The sequence below is a fragment of the Motacilla alba genome, chromosome 5 (assembly GCF_015832195.1).
Source record: "Motacilla alba alba isolate MOTALB_02 chromosome 5, Motacilla_alba_V1.0_pri, whole genome shotgun sequence".
NCBI classification, from domain to species: domain Eukaryota; kingdom Metazoa; phylum Chordata; class Aves; order Passeriformes; family Motacillidae; genus Motacilla; species Motacilla alba.
The window spans coordinates 39,441,566-39,461,289 of NC_052020.1; the positions used below are offsets into that span (position 1 = coordinate 39,441,566).

Sequence of the window (19,724 nt, forward strand, 5' to 3'; positions counted from 1 at the left end):
CTCCTGGTGCCTGTAGGAGACAGGCTTTTTGATGTTCTTGACTCTGGGAGCATCTGTCCTCTCAAAACCCAGCTCCCCCCTTCTCAGAATTAAAAATTTTGCTATGGGACAGATGGTCCACTGGACAGGCTTGTGCATTACAGTGACATCTCCTGGGCATGGGCAGGAGCAGAGGGCACATGCCAGGCACATCCTGTGTTGCCGTGTGCCAGAACACCCTCCCAAACCTAAAATGCAATGGTTCTACCTGTGGCAGTGTCCTTGCACTTGGATCCACTTCATGCACAGACTGGTCACGTGGATTTGCTTGGAAAAGTCAACTGATACTTCTCAAAGATCAGGCAGCCACCTCCTAGCCGTCCCACACCACCCCATCCTGTGTCAGGTGCACTGTGGACCACTGCTGGAGCAGAGCTGGAGGGATCTCGTACTTCTGGGACAGGGCTTGGTGCCGGGGGTGCTGCAGCCGGTAGCCTGGTAGTTGTGGGGCTGTTGCCGGCCGCACGTCCTCGGTCCAGCCAGCCGTCGGGCTGCATCCCTCGTTCTGCCGGGCGCACACACGCACACGTGGATCCCTCCCGTGGCCAGCTGGAGCTGCCTGTAGAGCCGCAGTTGCTGGCCCTGGGCGCAGCAGCCCTGAGGACGGCCGTCGCTGCTGCACGCAGCTCTAGCCTCGCTCTCTGGCTGCTCCAGCCTGAGGCTCTCCGGTGCCCACCCAAACCGGCACACCAGGCGTCTGCGGACCGGCGCGCAGGAGCCCGTCGGCGGGCGGGACGCGGCAGTGCGCGGGCACCGGCGGCACCGGGCACCGGACAGGTGCGGCCGGTCCCTCTCCCCGTGCCGGCCGCTCTCGTGGCCCCGCTCCTCACCCCGCCCGCGGCCGCCGCCGCTCCCGGGCAGAGCCGCCGTGCCTCGGCGGGCGGGCGGCGGCGGCGGGAGCCGGGGCTGCCGGCAGGAGGCGCCGCGCGGCCGCGGGAGCGCCGGGGCCGGGCCGGGCCGGGCTGTGCGGCCGCACGGTGCCCGCACCGCTGCCGGTGTCACAGCCCGCTGCGGGGCCCGGAGCGGCCGCTCTGCCCCGCGGCTCGGGAGAGCGCCCCGAGACTGACCGGCTCCGGGCCGGCCGGCAGCGCTCAGAGCGGGCCCGCAGCAACGGGCAGGGGGCCGGAGCACCTCTGTGAGAAAGGCAGCGAGAGCTGGGGCTGTTCAGCCGGGAGAAGAAGAGGCTCTGGGGGGACCACAGAGCACCTTTCCAGTACCTAAAGGTCTCTGGGTAAGCTGGAGAGGGACATTTTACCAGGGCTTGTGGTGATAGGACAAGGAGCAACAGTTTTAAACTGAAAGAGGATTTGGATTGTATATAAGAACATTGTAAAATTATGGGAGTGAGGCACTGGAACAGGTTGTCCAGGGAAGTGATGAATGTCCAATCCCCGGAAGTCTTCATGGCCAGGTTGGATAGGGCTCTGAGCAACCCAGTCTAGTGGAAGGAGTCCCTGCACGTGGCAGGGGGTTGGAATTAGATGACCTTTAAAGATCCCATTCAATTCAAACCTTTCTGTCATTCTGTGGTTCACGGTGCCATCCCATGGTTCCATCAGGTGTTTCTTGTTAAACATGTGAGCCCATCTGGCAACATTGCTGCTTCCTGGCCATTTCACCTGCAGGCCTCTCTGCTTCTGAGATACCTGAGGTAGCTTAACAACCAGGACCACCAGCAGGAATTTCCAGGGTGCCAGCAAGCCTCCTCCAGGAATGCCCACCTTCTGTTTTATGAGATCCACATTCGGTCATAACTCTAGTGCTCCTCACACTCACTAGCAGTTCAGGCCAGAGCTCTCCCCAGAGTGATGTGATACCATATTTTTCCTGAATCCCAGGTGGGTGAGCTGCATTAGTTTTCCATTGTTTAGATGCTTGTAACAGCTCTCTGGTGCCCTTCACATTTTACCCCAGTTCCCTTTGCAAAGCCACCCTTTCCTCTTCACTCCTAGGGAAAGGTAGGTACCACTTTGCCCAAAATCACCAGGCCTGAGCCAGTGGGAGATAAACTGGCTGGGAGTCCAGCTACAGTAGTTTGGTGTGAGTGTTCTACACTGCATGCCTGACTATCTTCTTCTTGCTGGACCCCTGACAAGGGTCAGGACCCATGGCAGTGAGAAGTCAGTTTCCCTACAAGTGTCTTGCCAGCTCCTCTCCCCTCTCTCCTGCAATCAGCTCATCCCAAAGAGGTTGAGCAGGCCATCATGCTGCCAAAGATTCATTGTGTCCCTCTTCCTTTCCTCCTCATCCCCTCCCAACCCACTGCCCCCAACCCCTTGTAGGCAAGGTGTGCGTGCAGTCCTGGGGACAGGGCATCCAGCCCCTCCCTCCCTTGGCTTGCAGCAGAGAATGCTTGGGGGTCATTACTTTGCAGTTTTCATAGTATTGTTCTCACATTGTCTATGAAAAATTGCCTCCTCTGCCCTTCTTGTCAGCGGCTGAAGGCAACTCCCTAACTCTGTGGTAAGTGGTATTAACTAACCTTTGCCAGTGACCTGTCTCTCTTGTTTCATTTTGAGCCAAGGGCAACAGGTATTAATTTGTCTTTGTCCTTATTGGTTCTTCTACTCAACTTGCTGGAAAACAAGCCCCAAAAATCCCCAGCCTTGAAATTTACCAAGAGTCACGGAAACTGCTTTGATTACCATGGCTGCCACACTCTGCTGAGTGCTCCTGGCACAGCACTCAGCACTCTGCTGAGTGCTCCATGGCTGGGCGCAGGACTGGGGCCAGGGAGAACCGTGCTGCCAGGATGCTCACAGAGAAATGAGAAAAACCAACTGCTGCTTCCCTGAGCCTGGAAGCATCACCTGGCTCCCCGTGGCTTTGCACACTCTTTGCTTATTTGTGATCACTGGTTGCTGGCAATTGAAGTGGGGGAGGGCGAGAGGGTGGGAGGTGGGCACAAGCGAAGGGAATGGGTCGGTGTGCATCCTGTGCTTGCATGGAGGCATCATGCTCCTGCTGGGCTCAGGAAACTGCTCTGTGGGCAGAACTGGGTGGGCCACTTGTCCCTGGTTAGGGGCATGAGTCTTCCCACACCATGCAGGCGAGGATCATCTCCCAGGTGGGTGATGGAGGCAGGCAGGGCAGCTGCTGTCAGAGGTGTAGCCAGCCCCACAGGCAGGGAGCTTGCTGTCAGCAGCTCTGTCACCAACACTTTCCATGTGAGGAAAAGATCCTTCACTGCAGCTAGGAGGTCTTGCTGGTCAGGGACACCAGGAAAGGCTGGCATCCATGGCATAATTGCTGGAGTTTGCCTTTGCTCTGCATCTGAATCCTTGGGAGCACCTGTCAGCTCAGGCTGACTCATCCACTGCAACTGAGCTGTAATTCCAGGCACAGCCAGTGCCTGTGATGCTTCCCCAAGCCTCAGCACCCGTGGCAGCCTCAGTGGCTCTGCCTGCATGCAGCTGGGTCTCCTGCCCAGCACAGATATTTCAGCTCCTCACCACACGCTTGGGGAGAAGGTGGAGAAGGAGCTGGTGCTGAGGCTGGCAGGGAGACACGGAGCAGCTCACAAAGGCCAGAACCAGGCTTTGCAGCCCGTGCATCACCTGGGGCTGAGTTTAGGCTGAAGATGCAGTGTGTGGTTGTGGGATGAGAGAGCTTAATGATGGTGAGCCTTTGGTTTTATCTGTCAGGGTCAGCAAGAAGTTATTCCCAATTAGCTAAAGTGATGGGCTAATTTGGTGGTGAAAAACCCTGCTCCAGATGCCTTGCTGTGGAGTTAAAGTGGGTTTTCTTTGGTTTGGTTTTTTCTAAAGTGGGGTAACCAACTCAAGTAGACTTTAGCCAAGGGACATATTTGGTAGAGCAGGTATGACTGCCTGAGCTGAAAATTTGTTTGTGAGCAAAGCCTACCCAGGGTGCAGGGAGTGAGCCCAGTTGTACGAGGATGGCTTTAATGCTGATTGAGAACATCTGCCAAGGGGTTTATTGAACTTCACTCACTTCCAAGAAGGAAGGAAGGAAGGAAGAACTTTCCTCTCTCCAGTCCTGTGTCCTGCTGTGCTTGTGCAGAGTGTAAGTGGGGTGCCATGGGGATTGGAGCAAGGTTGGGCCCTGAGGAGAAGGGAAAGCTTTTGCTGCTCAAGGCAGGAGGTGGGTCACTGTGCGTAAGACTGACAGCTCTGCATCCCTGTGTAGTTCAAGGGACTCTGCTAGACAAAAAGGCCCTGTGTTAGCAAGCTGATGGACTTTTCCAGCCCTGGCTCCCAGCATTGCGACCTGGAGCTCCTAGGAAACACCAGCATGAAGCTACTTCCAGAAGCCCACATGGGTTTCAGCAAAAGCAGAGTTTGGGTCTGCTTGACAAAAAGGTTTCACAGCAGCCTGTCACATCTCAGATGAAGCTTCAGGAACAGGATCGTTTGCCAGTAACCACCACCTTGTGCTGATGTTATCTAGTTTCTGCAGAATGAACTTGCTGAGTTGTCATCTGTGACACCATCAGGGGAAGTCCTGACTCCTGACACTGCAGTTCCTGCCTCTGCTTTGCCATGGCCCCAATTCCAACAGCATCATCTGGGCTGGTTGGATTTGCTGGATACCTGCTTGTGCTGAAAAGTCATGGGGTTGTCAGAAAGAACTGGGCAGGAAGGCTGTGCTGCAGGCCTGTGGGATCCCAAATCCAATGGAGACACTAGCACTAGAAACATGTAGTTTCTGGCTAAGGATAAAATGGCTACTGACAGCTCATCTATGCAAGGTGGTGATGAACACTTGGTGACCAGACCAGCAGCAAGAGGTGGTTTGCACTAGAGCTAATGTGTGGGTCTTGGCAAGAGCCTCTCAGTACGTGAGACTTCTCTGACTTCTGTGACAGAGGCAGACTCCGTGGGTGCCAAGCAGAGGCACTGCTGCGTTTTGCAGGTGTTTGCCAAGTGAGGCATCCCTTTTCTTCTGTGCAGACCTTCCCTGGAGGCAGTGACCTGATTCACTCTCTAGCTCCAGACAGCAGGTAATGGACGAGTGGCTAAGGTAGCCAGGTGCTGGTGCATGCTGGCACTGCTGTATGACTGGGCAGCATGATGACACCCCATGCAGCCAGTGTAACAGGCTGGCAAAGCCAGACTCACTGGTCCAAACAAACCCCCTCAGCTGCAAGTGCAAGGTATTCTCCATGTCTGCAAAGTGGATGTAGGCACCTGTTCTGCCGTCTGTTGAAAACCTGCAGGTTGTTGGATCATGTGCACAAGTTTTAGGAGCAATGTAAGCAGACAGTGTGCCCTGCGTGGCATGGAGCCTCATTCAGGCAGGGCTTTGCAGCAGCACATTTCTTCATCTGACAGCAACCGTCTGCTGTGGCTGCAAGGTCCCACACTGCTTGGCAGCTGAGTTTGCATGCCGGGGTAGCAGCAGCTCTGCATTACTCCCAGCCATGCTCTGGAGTGTGCCTAAGTGCCAGCTGGTACCTGGGTGGTTTAGATGCGAGTGTCAAAGGGTTCAAGGCTGTGCTCCAAATTCAAGATAGATCTACCTGGTGGGTCCCTCTCACTGTGCAGCAGTGGGGAAAGGAGGAAGGCTGCATGAGGAATGGGATGAAGAAGAGTACATCCATCCTTTATAACTGTAATGCCACGGTAGATGGGGGGAAGTTTCCCTAGGCTACTCTGTTTGCTTCTGTCTTCCTTGCTAAGAAATCAGTAGACATCCAAAGATGGGTGCTGACCTAAATTAGGGCTGCAGGAAAATTTCCCTATGCAGGGACCAAAAGTCCCACTTGTTTAGAGTGGAAACTAGTGAAATGCCGCGTGATAGAGATGTGCAGAGCAATTCCTGGCTTAGAGATAAGTCTGTTCCTCTGCTCACCCCCTCACAAGATGTTCAAAGAAATGGAAAGACAACTCATTTCGCACTGGTAAACTGACACACTTCTCACAGAGCCAGCAAACTGGTTTGTGCAGGTGGACAAGATGCCCTGCTGGCCAACAGTTTCAGATGGCTCACAAAGGATCCGGTATTGAGATGAAAAACAAGGCTACCCAAAAGTGAAGTAAAAACCTTTGGCTTAAAGAAGATAAAAGATGGCATGATTCTTGGACATCTACTTTGGGGTTCAGGTAAAGAATGGTGGCAACGAGTTTCTATTTTCCCGTCCCTTCTTTGAAACCAATTTTGGCATTATTTGTGACACCAGGAGGACCAAGTCTTCAAATCAAGGCCTTGCACCATCACTGCTGGCATGGCTTAGAGTGTAGCACATCTCCCTTGTCCTGCCTCCAAAGCACCATGAGGGATGAGGTGCCATGGGAGGCTGCAGGTCACCTGTGTCTGTGCAATGGTGTTGGCAGCCACATACAAAGCTGTAGGAAAAGTAGCCATATCCCTGGAGGCTGATTACAGAGCACCTCTCTCTTGCCAGGGTACCAAAATGCAAGGGTGGAAAGCACAGGATTGGTGATCATCTGAAACTGCTCCCTCTCCCTCCCTCCATCTGCTGCTCCGAGCCCCCATGGGAAACCTGTGGGACTTTACAAGGCCTCTGAAACAGCCAGCACTAAACAAGTCCTCCATTGGTGTTTGGGCGTTTGACCACGGGCCTCCTTCCTTGTGTTTCTCTCAAAAAGGCATTGAAGAGCCCTGGCTGGGGGCTCTGGGAGATGGACCAGGTTTGGGTCAGGGGCTTAGCCCTGCCACTGCCTCCCTCAGCAGCCGGCTCTGGGACTCTGGGATGTATCCCAGAGAGCTGGCAGCAGGCGAGAGCTGTGCGTGCCAGGGTGTGACAGCACGTGCCAGTGCACTGTCCAGGCCGATGGGGCTTATACCCATTTGTGTATTTTGGTAACTCTGCCAGCGTGGTTCTACCATTCAGCGCTTCTTGCACAGGCACTAAGCGTGCCTTCTGCACAGCTCCCCTGTCCCCTCCTGCACAGCCACTCTGCCCCACGCTGCCTGTCCTGCCCCACGCTGCCTCCGACATGCTGGGCTCCAGCACCGCTTGTACAAGCACCACACGTGCCTGGGCACGGGCTCACTGCATGGGCGCCCGTCAGCGCAGCTGCTTGTGCTGCACACCTCCTCCAGTCATGCTGCCTGAGCTGAGGGATTTGGGAAGCTCTTGTTCCTACCAAATGGGGTGGAGAGAAGCGAAAACCGGTGCACACACCCCCCTAATCCAAAAGTGAAGCAGATCCCATTGGGGTGAAAACACAGTACTAGCATGAGTGTTGTTCACAGCCATCTCCTGCTGAGGTGGGTGTCTGAGTCTGTCTGCAAGAACATGCCCTAAATAAGCTGTACTCAATCCTTGGGAGTCTTGAACATCCTTTGTGGTGATGGGGGGTGTTGAAGGACATTTTTCTCTGAATGGAGTTGTGAAGCAGCAATGTAATACACTCAAGAGTCATATATTAATTTAAGAGACACCATCCACCCCCATGCCATGGATCATGGCTTCAACCAAAGCCCTGTGAACATCAAATCCTCCATCAGGCATTGTTCATCCCCTGGGAGCACGCAATATTTGCTGCTTGGTTGCTGCAGTTGGATTCACTGCAGCAGTAGCAGAGTCCCAAGGTTGAGTCCTGTGGCTGAACAGCCACATGTGCCTCTCCTGCTCTTGTATCGCCTGGAAATGCCCACACTGGGAAGCACAAAGGAAGATGGGGCCACGGCCCCTTGCCATCACCAGTAAGTCTACCCCTGGGTGGATCAGCCCTTCTGGTTAAACGGGTCACTGCTCTTCCTCTTTGGGCCTTCCCCATCATCACTGAACGAGACTGCCACCGAGATGAGTCAAACCGTCAGACAACATCTGCACCTCCACACAGCACGTCCATGCGCTTGGATAGTTCAACTGGTGGGCTCGGCCCAGGCAGCGGAAGCAAAGAAACCCTGGTTGACTGGGGGGAGTCTGGTAGCTGAACCTTTTCAGTGTCCCAAGCGCAGCTGGGTGATCTGGTTCATTTCTGACTGATCCCAGAAGGCAGACAAGGCCAGTGAAGACAGCAGTGAGAGGAAGTTTGACCTTGAATGGATGTACTGTACCAGGGTTTGAGATCTACTGACCTGGAGACTCTTGTAAGTGTACATCTGAGTACTTGCTTATGAGCTGCTAAGTCCTTGCCAGGAAGAAATTAGAGGTTGCTCAACTGAATACACAATGAGTTGATCTGTACAGGACAGGAGAAGGAGAATGTGGTTCATCCCTTCAAAATAGCCTGGGGTGAACTCTAATAATTGGTGTCTTCAGACTGAAACTCCCCTGTGTGCAGGAGGTCTGACCCTGCTAACCTCCTGTCAACCCTTCAGCTCTAGCCAAGCTTGCTCTTCCTCTCCAGTGGGGTCAGATGGGCCCATCTACCTGGAGCTTGGTGTCCATATCTGGAAAGCTAGCACATTTGGCATTTTCTTTCTACATTGCCTTATTTTAAAATATGGACACACACACACACACAAAAAAAAAAGCATTACTAATGACATTCAAAAACCCCACATAAAAGTGGCAAAGCCAAATACCAAAGACCTAGAAATTGCCAGAAATGGGTTTGCCTGGGCAACCTAGCTTCAGCTGTCTCGTGCATAGGATCACTTCCTGCATTTTGCCCTGGATTGCCACCTTTTCAGCACCCAGGCCGGACCTTAGCTGGAAGGAGCAATAAGCTGGACAGCTAGGCTGCCTCCTTTCTTAGCAGGGCTGGGAAACTCCTATCAAGTTGGTGAAGCAAGAGACTGCAGAAAGAAAGGTGGTTCTCCTGGGTAGACAGCTGATGCCTCCCTGGAGAGCTCGGTCTGTGTCTACACCTGCCTTGAAGTTACTCTGTGAGTTGGTGAGCCACAAGAGCAAGAGCTTTCACAGGAGCAGCCACGTCTTCCTCATTTCCCAAGCTGCTTTACAGAAGTGCTAAAGATTTGCAGATGCAGTCACAGACATAAGGATCTGGGGTTTGACTAAACTAAGTGCCGTATAGTGCCAAAACCATAAAAAAAATTTAGATCCTAGTTGGTTCAAAATGTGTATCCAAAATGAATGAGTACTTATGACCTAAATCTCCTTTGTCTCTTATTTTGCACCTGTTAAATAGGTATAACTCCATCCCTTCATCCTCAGCTCTGGACCTGAAAAGGTGCCTGAGAAAACAGCTTCATTAATAACCCTGAAGCACTCACTCAGTGCTGAAGTGCCAAGCATTAGAAAGAGTCTGTGAAGAAATGGAAAAGCAGGATGATGGAGCACGCTGACTGCACGACAAGATGAAGGTAACACGGCCATCCCAGGGAATAAACCCTAGCGGATCATGCAGCTACAGAGCACAGCATGTTACACAGCACGAGGGCATAAATGCAGTGTGCTTTAGGGATTTTATTGTGGGATTTCCATTATTTTGAGTGCTTGACTTAGAGCCCTTGTCATTTATCAGACATTCAGGGTGTAAAGTACCTGTTTCCTGTACTTTGGCTGGTTGCACCCAGTGAGGACCGAAAGTGCTTGCTCTGTGCCAAGTGGGATGAATTTGGTGGGACTATGCTTCAGCTCTCCTGGCACAACCTCACTCTCACACTCAGCTCAGTCAAGATGAAATAGCCCTGGTGACTGAGACTGGGGAAGCTGCACACATTGCAGACAGGACAGCAGGTGCTGGCAGAGTGGAACATGGCAGAAGCATCTGGTAGAGAGCAGGGACTTTGTTCAACACAGCCATTCTCAGCACTGATTTCTCCAAAAGTCTTCAAACTCTTGTGAGGAATTATAAACAAGTCATTGCAATTGTCCAAATGTTGTAAGAAATTATTTGCATAAAATGCTACATGTGAAGCAGAAACAACCTCAGTGGTTTACAGGAGGCTGAAGTTGGTAACTGCTCTAGGCTGGATTTTTAAATAGCACTATGCACTGAATGGCTGTGCAAATTAGATGAGTGAGGTGGATGGGCTGTGATGCTGCTTTGAATGTTGCTGTCATAAGCCTGCTGCAGGCAAGAGCTCTGGAGCAGCAGGTTTACAAGGAAACTCCAGCACCCACTTGTGCTGAGGAAGCCGCTTGCACAGGTAGGACATAGGGAAGGAGGCTTTGAAGCAAAGCTGGTTGAAAAATACCCAAAGTGCTCTCTTGGTTCTGAGGAACCCATCCTAGTAGCACACTTCTCCCCCCACCCTCTGTTTTTTTGTTTTTTCTTTTTTTTTTCCTTATTTAAACCCTGGGAACATAACTCATAACATAATCCATCCCACAGAGGCAGGATTCAACTTGGATTTCTTTTGAGAGAGGTTTCTTCCCAGCCACTTCATATAAAGGGGCTTGAGTAACTTTCCTGAATTGCCCATCCCAAGGTCTTCCTAACCTCATCTTGCTTCGAATATCAGACCTCCACCTTTCCTGCTGCAGTTGGAGCCTGTTGCTTCTTACCCTGCTTTGGCTGCACAGAAACCAGCTGACCACCCTTTCCATTACAACATATGAAAGACTGTTCCTTCCTCACCACCCACTTCCCACCCCCAAGACTTCTCTTTTCTAGGCTAAATGGGCACAACTTCTTCACTCTTTTCCCTCAGGGCAATATTTTTGTGTGTTTATCTTTTGTATTTTCTTCCAGACTACTCCACTTCTTGGACTGGGACTTTGAAAGGGTCCTGCACAGGCAGCACAAGGCAGTCATCTCCTCTGCCCTGCCTCAGAACCCCAAGTCAATACTTGACCCCTTTGCTGCTGGCAAAGCTTCAGTTTTCAGTGCTCTGCAACCCCTGGATTTTTGTCTCCTATTCTGCTGCCCCATGGGTTATTCCCCAGATCTTCTACCTACCGCTCGCTTCACTCTACATTTGCATTTGTTCTTGCTGAACTGCAGCTTGCTGCTTTCAAACCATTTCTCCGCAGTCGAGATCACACTGAACCCAGAGTCCCTGCAGCCACTCTGTCCTGGGAGAACAAGACTTCCTTCAGCATTGCCTGCTGTAATTTACAAGGGACAAGTACAAGATTGGTCGTGTCCTTTCCCTCAAAACCTCTGGAACCATCCTTTCTCCATCAAGCTGCTGGTATGGCAGTAGCCTAACATTGGTGAGTTTTTCCAGTGCCACAGACAGTGATTTCACAGCTCCTGTGATTAAGATCAAAGAAAACTAAATGATCCCTGAGAGAAAGTCAGGTAGGTAATGTTATTCACAGTGTAAATTTAGTCACCTAAGTCATGCACAGAGATTAGAGACTGACTCCTGAAGCTCCCCTTCACAGAGGTGGGGAGCCTGGGCAGGGGCAGCAGGAAATCAGCTCCTCATGTTGTGCCTGCAGCAGATGCCCAGGTCAGTTCCCACAAAGCTGTGAGTAGATGCTGGTGGAGCCACACTGGTGGTTTCTGCTGCTCTGGGTTGGGGGAATCACACCTCTGACCAGAGAAATGGCAGGGGGCTCTCTCTGCCCGGGAAGAGACAACATGGGTCCAACCCAGCCCAGAAAAGCATTGTGAAGGTTCTGCCCATCTTCACACCAGGAGACACTTGTGTCTTACAGATGCTCAAAAGTGGCAGGAATTCATTAACATCATGGCCAGTTCAAGAGAAAAGAGTATGTTTGGACAAGGCAAAGAAAGGGATGCTCTCTTATTCCTGCTCAGAAAGACCAAGTGTACAGACTCTCTCCCAGGCTGTTGCTCTCTCCTGAAGTATCTTCATCAGCTGTTCATAAAAGCCCAGCTCTGGGCAAATCAAGGTGCACTCAAAATCTTCCTCCTGTGGATCAAAGGACAGCCTTTGCCACAGCCACATTCTGGATGGTTTTGCACTGACTCTCCAGCTCCTGCCCAGACACTCAGCTTCCCTCTCTACCGTCTGCCAACAGCCCCTCAACCTTCCCAACTGCCCCCCAGACACTGGCCCTGCTAGGTACAAAAGGAAGGAGTTCAGTTAATTTGTTGAATAATGGAACAAGGATATTTTTCTCTGAGGAAGGAGCTCCCTCCATCCAGCAGCTTGCAGAGCAGGACAGGCCAGGCAGGCTCTGAGACCTGCTCACCAGCAGAGGAGTGTGGTTTCCTCAGGAGAATGGGAATCCAGCAGTGTGCTTCCTGGAAAGGAAGTGCCGCCCAGGGTTGCAGAGTTCAGAGGAAGTGTAGTGATGCAGCGAGCTAATGGATCCTTCAAGGGGTTGTGCTGCTAGCCAGTGCCTTGGCAGGCCTGAACTCAACACTTCTCACCTCACTGATCCCTTTGGCGACTCCATTTCTGGAGCCAGCTGCACCAGAAGAGCTCTGTGTGCTACAGGGGGACTGCACTTCCAGGAAATTGGGTCCCTCAGTGTGGGTCATGCCAAGCAAACCCTTGCAGCCATGTAAAAAGTAGTGGATCCGAGCATTTCCATGCAGCACACCAGGAGGAAAAATACACTCAGTGCTGTGAAATGTTCAGATAAAAGGGCTAAGAGTACAACACCAGTGCCACAGGATGTTTCTAAAAAGGAAAATGGGTCAAATGGAGTAGTTTCGCTATTGGAGCTAAATCAGGAGATTTCCCTGAGCCACCCAGCCTGCCGCAGTTCTTGGTTTTGGCCATGTTTGCTCCTGTGTTGTCTCCATGAGTGGCAAGGATGGGAAAAAATGCTAGCAGTGCCCATGCAAGTCTGCACTGTCTTCCAAGCACATGCTTCTCTGCAAGTGTGTTTTCTGTGCTGCAATACAGAAATTATTTCCAATCCTCCTTCCCAAATGATGACTGCATCTCAAATGCCCTTACCTATGTCCTGCTGCTGAGACTTGCTAGCTGTTCCTGCCTGGGGCAGGAGAAACTCAACCAAAAGACCCACAGACAACAAAAATCAGTAAGTTGGGAACTGGGAATTGCTGTTTTCCACAGGAGTGGGTTACTGTAGATGGGTTCATGCGTGTCTCTAGATCTGCTCCTTATTGCACATGCAAGAATTTAGCAGCTCCAAAGTCATGTGCTTCTGTCTGTGGATGGAAAGCCTGTTGGCATGTGGCCCTGGCTCACCCTGCTGGATCTGGTGACATGAGCAGATCAGAAAGCAAATAGTCCCTGCTTTGGCACTTCCTACTCCTGCATTGTCACCTCCAGAGCCACTAGCATGGAGTACTCTGAGGGTACCCCTGAAGCACTGCTGTCCTGGGGGCTCACTGCACATCTCTAGTCTTCTGAGGCTCATACTAAGGGTAGAAGTAGTCCGAGAGCACAGATGGGGGGACAAAGAAGGGGATCCAAAGCAGCTTCTCCTTGCTGCTGTCGGCATGGGCTGATCCATAGATTCTTACATTTCCAGCACTTTGTCTGCCAGGGCTGCTATTCCCTTATGGCCAGCGGTGACATACTAATGAATGTTTTAAAGTGCTAAATAGCTTTGCTTTATAGAAAATGCTAGTCCTACCCAACCCAGTCCAAATGTTCTAAGATCCCGAGCCTTTCTTCTTACATGGGACTGGTGCTACATCATGGCCACATGAACCACCCGCAGGAGCAGTGTTTATGTGGCAGCTGCTGAGGGTACCCGTCCCCTCCCCGGGACCCGCGTCAGTGCAGTCGGGGGCGGCAGGAGCGGGTGGGTGGGTTGTGGGGATGTGTGTGGCTGCTTGGGAATTTCCTCAGCTGTGCTGGGGTGACTGAGGTTGCCTGGGGCTGGACTGACCTCCTGCCTGCATAGCGTTAGCATGGGACACAGTAGCCCTGGAATTTCTGGGGCTCCCAGTGTCACCTCCTCCACACAGCCCTCCTTTGAGGGTCCAAGTTTCTCAGCCAGAGCTGGGGCTTTTCTTTCTTTCCATCTCTGGTGTTTGTCTCAGAGAAAACCCATGGCTGTTTTTCAACTGTGTGAAGGTGTTTTTCGGGGGTTTTTCAGGCTATTTTGAAGCTCGTTTTTCCCAGATGTGCTTTTTTCTTTTTTTCTTCTTTTTTTTTTTTTTTTTTAATTGGTTTAAAATTTTTTTTCTTCTTCTGTAACTTTACTTCTTTGCCCTAAAATTTCCGGCCACGTGACTTTCAACTTACATCCCTGAGGTTCTGAGAAACCACAGGAGGCTGAGACCTAAAGGGAAGGTGCAGAGGCTCTGAGAGGAGAGGCAGCGAAAGTGTCAGAGTGCTGGGCAGGAGGACAGAGAGCTGCTGGGACGGGTGAGAGTAGGAAGCCAAGGGCCACATCAGAGGTGACAGAGGAGGACAGAGGAGAGGCAGAGAACCAAGACAGAACGCAGGCACACCAAAAGCACAAAGGAAGCTGAAGAGACCCTGGGAGCCAGAAACAGCAGCAGCCATGCCCCACAGCTCTGACAGCAGCGATTCCAGCAGCTTCAGCCAGTCTCCCCCTCCCAGCAAGCAGGTAAAGCAGGGGCCCTTCCCCAGCTCCCCCCAGCTATTTCAGGGTGGGCCACGGGTGGGCAGGAAGTAGGGTGGCACCCACTGTCTGTGTTTTCACAGTGCAATATGGCAAAGCTTTCTAAGAATGGCCGTGAGAGAGATGCAGGGCTCAGCCAAGGGCCCTGGCAGACGCTCCAGCCACTGAGCTGGGTGTGGGCAGAGAGAGTGACCTGGTCACCAGGGGCAGCTGGGGGCCCAGGATCCCCAGGCATGGTGGGTGCTGTGATACATGCCAGGCAGGCAGGAAGTTTTGGTGTGATTTGGTGCTCTGGTGAGGAGCCTGAGCAGGCACCTCCTGGCTGTGGACCAGGGCAGCTCAGGGGTAACCTGCCTGCTTCCTGCTTCTGTGGACAGCACTCGGGACCCAGAAAAACCATGCTACTTTGGATCTGCTTTCTTCACTGTTCAGCCTCAGCAATTTTTCATGTCAGTGACGCTTCACAGAGAGATTTTGTTTTGTTGCATGGCATACCTTAAGGGTAGGCCTTTTGCTGGCAGATACAGACACGAGTCTGAGGTATTCTCATTGCCTTTTCTGGCTAAACTTTATTCTATCTGTCATTTGCCATTTCTCTAGGGCTGGCAACAAGAACAAGTGCCGGAGACTTTGCTCAAAAATCTCGGGGTTCATCAAAGCAGATGATTTTTGGCTTCCAAACAAGGATAGGATTGCATCCTGGCTTGCATCCTAGTAAAGACAGGGATAAAGCACAAGGTTTTCTAAAGGATAGGGACTGGACTTGACGCAGGATATGGGAGGTGCTATATCTGAGACATTTTCAGGGTATTGAAGGCAAGGATAAAACGGTTAAGTTCAAAGAAAAATATCTTGGGTTTGGGGGAGGGGGGAGAGGATGTGGACAGATAAATGGGCTGGGAAGATAACTTTTGTGGCTGAGTTTTGTAGTCTTGTGGAGAAGTGGTGGTGTGAATGTTAAAGAGTCCACAAGAGGGGCAGTGCAATATGAAAATAGAAGATGAAAGTCTGTGTGACAGTTTCAACTGTCAGAAGGCAGCAGAAGGACCAGATCTCAGCAGAGAATGGCTGGTGCATGAAGCTCATGACCTGAAACCTGGAGACCTCTGTTCTCCCATGCCTAAGGGGTTTGGGAGTGTTGCAGTCAGCACTGCAGGCATTTCTAACAGAGGACTCCAGAAAAGAGCAAGGACAGAGATAAGAGAGGTGGAGCAGATAAGATCTGTGTTAAAAACAAAAGCTCTGAGTCTGCCTAGTTAAACTAAGCAGGGGCCATATTGTGTTGTGAGGGTCTGCAACAAACAAAGCCTGACACAGAAGGGTGATGGAGAAGGGAGGCACCAACAGGGGTGAAAAGAGGAAAACATGGGCTGAATATCTGGAAAAATGGTATATCCAAGGAGCTGGAATGTCTGCAGTGCCATTGCCCTGCAGAGAGACAGGAAATGGTTTTCTGTAGAAGAATTCAAATTGTCTTTTTTCCAGAGGGAGGTTCTTACTCTGGTCCATCAAACTCTATCCCAGGCCAGTGTGTTGGTGAAGAAAGTGGTCATTTCCCAGCTGTGCTGGGACCCCCAAGGATGTCAGATGTGTCCCTCCTGGCAACAGGGGTACTAAAGGCACCACATATCCCCTGTACCACAGCTTTATACTGGTGTGGAGGGTGTGCCCTGTGCTTCAACTATGTTATCTGCTGTATCCCTTTCCCAACTACTGCCCTGCAGGAGAAGGGCGAGGGAGAGAATCACCCAGTCATTTCCATGCCTTGTTTCCCTAGGATTCTTCTGATGATATGAGGAAAGTCCAAAGGAGGGAGAAGAATCGAATTGCTGCCCAGAAGAGCCGCCTGAGGCAGACCCAGAAAGCAGACACACTGCACTTGGTGAGCACTCCCACCCTTTCTCATCCCTGGTGCTGAGGACTCTTAGGAGACATCTGTGCTTTTCCCCTGGGACTCTGGAGCATTGATGTGCAGTGGAGGCAGGACAGGAGAAGTGAGGCCAGGGCAGGATGTAGGAGTCAGTGCTTGCAGTGAGAGCACACAGCCCAGGATGACTGCCACTGAAGCGTTTAGTTTTGCAGCTAGTTTTGAATCCATCTTTATCTCTCAGTCTTTCATTAGCAATTTCCTTTCCCGACCTCTTCTGACTGAGCTCTTTGAAAGCATAGCCTCACCTGACTTGGCTCTCTCCAGGTTTGAGATTCATGCCACCAGAGGTGCAACAGCATACAAAGATTCTTTTCTGTGCCAACAGCTCTTCCCCGTGTGAAGAATTAGATATCTGCCTTTCAGGAAGGATGATCACTTCTGGCTGTGTGTGCTTGGGCAGGTGTATGTGGTCAGTGTTGGAGTATAAGGGCTGGGATGCTCTGCATTTTGCACATTGTATTTTGGATCACTCATGGGAAGGATGAAGAACATGCAGCTTGCAGGGGCAGAAACCATCTTTATCCCTGTGCTGAGCTTGGCTGTTTTTTGAAATGTGGTAGCTGAGCTCATGTTTGAAAAAACATTCTTTGATTTAGCAGTCTCCATGCTCCCATTATTGAAAATAATTATTGAGAATCCAGTTCTGAATCTTCCTCCTTACATAGTGCCCTTAGTCCATGGTTGGAGCTAGGTTTAAGGGAGAGATTTCATTATTTTCTCAGTAGCTGATGAACCTTCTCGAGCTGACACAGTTCTAGGCTGATTGCATTACATCAGCCAGCAGCTCTGGGCAGCTGTATCTGAGAGGTGAGAAAATACCCTTTCCTTGGGATCAGTGCTCTCTCTACAGTATCCTAGAAGTAGGTATGGGCTCTGAACTTCCCCCAGGAAAATCCTGCCTAGCTGTGCACCAAGCAGGATTGGGCTGCTTTTCCTAGAGCAGGTAACAAACCACTTGCTTATGAGATTACTGTTGCCCAGCTAGCATTGATAGCACACAGTCCTTGCCTTCCCATTGAGATGGGGCAGTGGGGCTAAGTCCAGTTTGGATTCTGACAGGCAGATGAAAAAAATGCAGTGAGGCAAGTAGATGATGGATGGTAAATTTCTGCTAGGTTTTTTTCAGTTCCAGTGGACGGTGACCCCCTGCTGCTCCTGTTCAATCCCTGAGCACTCTTTGCCTTTGGTCGTTTCTGCATCAGGGACTTTGTTTCTCTGATGTGGTTCTTCACAGAAAAGCATGGTTCCTTTTGAGCTATGGCAGTGTGAAAGGAGCCACCAGCTCCATCTGCCCCAGTGTTTTCTAGCTTATGTTTTGAGGGGAATGAGTCATAGGAAAGCTAGGACTCCTGGCCCCTGGGTGATTCCCATCAGTTCCTGAGCTCTACAACAGTCATGATTTCCAATCCATTTGGTCATGCCTGAGAGATGCTGTTTGCTGTGTGAGCTCCTGCTGTAACAGCAGCTGTAATTGCTGGGTGCATTTCAACCTGTGCACAGGGTGGGCACCATCTGGAATCAGCATGGCAGCAGAGGGGCAAGCAGAAAGTTTGCTTTGCAAAAGTGTTGATGCAGCTTTCCAGAGCCTCCAAGTGCTGGGTCTTGCTTTAGCACTCTCTGCTGAGTTTCCAATCCTCTGGTCCTGCCCAGGCTGCTGTCTTCATGGTCAGTTCATGCCTGCAATGCTTCAGCCTAGAGCTGGCTGCACTTCAGCAGAAGCAGAGGTATCAAAGGCTTTGATGCTCTCAGTATTGTTGAGACAAGGCTGAGCATCATTATTAACCCCTTTGTTGTTATGCTCATTCATACCAGTATTAATTCAGTTCTTCTGAGGCCTTAGTTTCTCTTTTCTTCTGACTCAAGCGTCTCCCCTTCCTCCCCATCGTGCCGCTGCTTTCCTCGGCTGCTAGCAGGAAGCAGTGAGTCTCTTCTTTCCAGGGCCATTACAGGTTTCCTGTGGCAGGTGGTTTTCTGGTTAAAGACGGCGGTTATTCAACGTGCTGTCCCCCGGGGGCTGGGCTGCCCGGGAAGCACCCGGAGATGTGTGTGTGCATGAGCGGGAGCGAGAAAGCCTGGGCGGGAGCAAGCCACAGTCAGTTCTCGTAAGCCGGGGCCCGGGAGCGTGGCTGGGGCTGCCGGCATCGCACCCACACCCGGCCTGGCCAGCTGGGGGAGGAGGGTTTGCCCAGGCGTGGCTCTGTGATGAATTTACCAGAAATATTATCGTTCTGGAAATTCTGTGGGGCAGAGAGGTGAAGGACCACAACCCTCATGTCCCTAGCTCATCCCTGTGGGTTCCATGCTGAGGAAGCCCCTGTGGTTTTGTCTCCTCAGGAGAGTGAAGACTTAGAGAGACAGAATGCTGCCCTGCGCCGGGAGATCAAGCAGCTGACAGAGGAAATGAAGCACTTCACCTCGATGCTGAGCTCCCATGAACCGCTCTGCTCCATCCTGACATCCCCTCCACCGCCTCCAGAAGTGCTTTATGCCACACACTCTTTTCACCAGCCCCACATTAGCTCCCCACGTTTCCAGCACTGAGCCAGCCAGCAGGACAGCGGCCTGCCAGCTCCACTGATGGCAAGAAGTAACTTTGTGGGGCTTGCTTTCCCATCCAAGGGAAGGAATTGGACAGACGGACATTCCTTCTTAAAGTATGTATTCTGAGTGATTTGCCTAAGACTTGCTCCCTCTGCAGAAATGGCAGAACCACCACGAGGCATCTTTGGACAGTTTCCAGCTTAGATTCTGGGAGGAAGAGGCAGTCACAAAAGGGCACCATCCCCCTTCTCTGGTCCTTGTTTGGGGAGACTCACAGGAGTGTGCGGCACCGGCAGCCTCCATAAGAGCAGCTGGCTGTGGCACGCAACAGCCAGACCTCCAGGAAGAGGAAAGGGAGCAGGGGTGGGGGGGAAGGTTAGGGGCCACAGAGTGTCAGGGCAAAACTGGTTTATTTTTGTAAAATAAAGATTGAAAATGCTTAACTCTTTGTTTCCAAAATAGGATTTGAGTCACTCCTAAGGCCTGGTGTGATACAGTGAAGACACAGGCAGCAGGATGGGAGAACTTGGGGCCCAGAAAAAAGCCCTGCATGCACAGGAGTCTAATCCAGGGCCAGCAACTAGAGACACACTTTTAGAAGGGCGGCCCATGCACGCAGGCTGGGCAGACTGAGGAGCAATGGTTTGTGGGGTGATGAGATCCCTGGGGAGGATGGGTCCCTCTTTGCTGCAAGGCTTGACCTGGCTAGAGTGTGACATGCCATGTAGTATCACAGGTCTCTTCCCTGCTGACCCTCTCAGCTCCCTGCTGCTGGTGGCTATGCCTCCACATGCTCCCTTGCATGAGTGGCACTGAACTGCCATGTTCTGTCAGCTCACAGGTCTTGGTGGGCTGGTGGAGCCTTCAGTTTGGCCAGCAGAGCAGCTGGAAAGGAGCATCAGTATGGAGGGAGCTGGTGGTGTTTTTCTGGAGTGCACA

At 51.7% G+C, this 19,724-nt stretch overlaps 1 protein-coding gene and 1 long non-coding RNA gene across 2 annotated transcripts; both read left to right on the top strand.

Annotated features, from left to right (window-relative positions):
- The first annotated feature begins 6,650 nt into the window (after positions 1–6,650).
- Positions 6,651–11,151, top strand: LOC119701682. Its single transcript, XR_005257145.1, has 3 exons — positions 6,651–8,064; positions 9,069–9,243; positions 10,859–11,151. It is a non-coding gene; the product is annotated as an uncharacterized LOC119701682 (long non-coding RNA).
- A 2,634-nt stretch (positions 11,152–13,785) lies between these two features.
- Positions 13,786–19,228, top strand: BATF (basic leucine zipper ATF-like transcription factor). The gene is made up of 3 exons (XM_038139736.1): positions 13,786–14,299; positions 16,092–16,196; positions 18,579–19,228. Exons 1-3 carry the CDS (start codon positions 14,234–14,236, stop codon positions 18,783–18,785), a joined length of 378 nt encoding a protein of 125 aa, XP_037995664.1. The 5' UTR covers positions 13,786–14,233; the 3' UTR covers positions 18,786–19,228.
- Positions 19,229–19,724: the final 496 nt, after the last annotated feature.

Coding starts and splice junctions, on each gene's coding strand:
- BATF (XM_038139736.1), top strand. CDS start 14,234: ATGCCCCACAGCTCTGACAGCAGCGATTCCAGCAGCTTCAGCCAGTCT. Junction 14,300..16,091: donor CTCCCCCTCCCAGCAAGCAG/GTAAAGCAGGGG, acceptor TTGTTTCCCTAG/GATTCTTCTGATGATATGAG. Junction 16,197..18,578: donor AAGCAGACACACTGCACTTG/GTGAGCACTCCC, acceptor TTGTCTCCTCAG/GAGAGTGAAGACTTAGAGAG.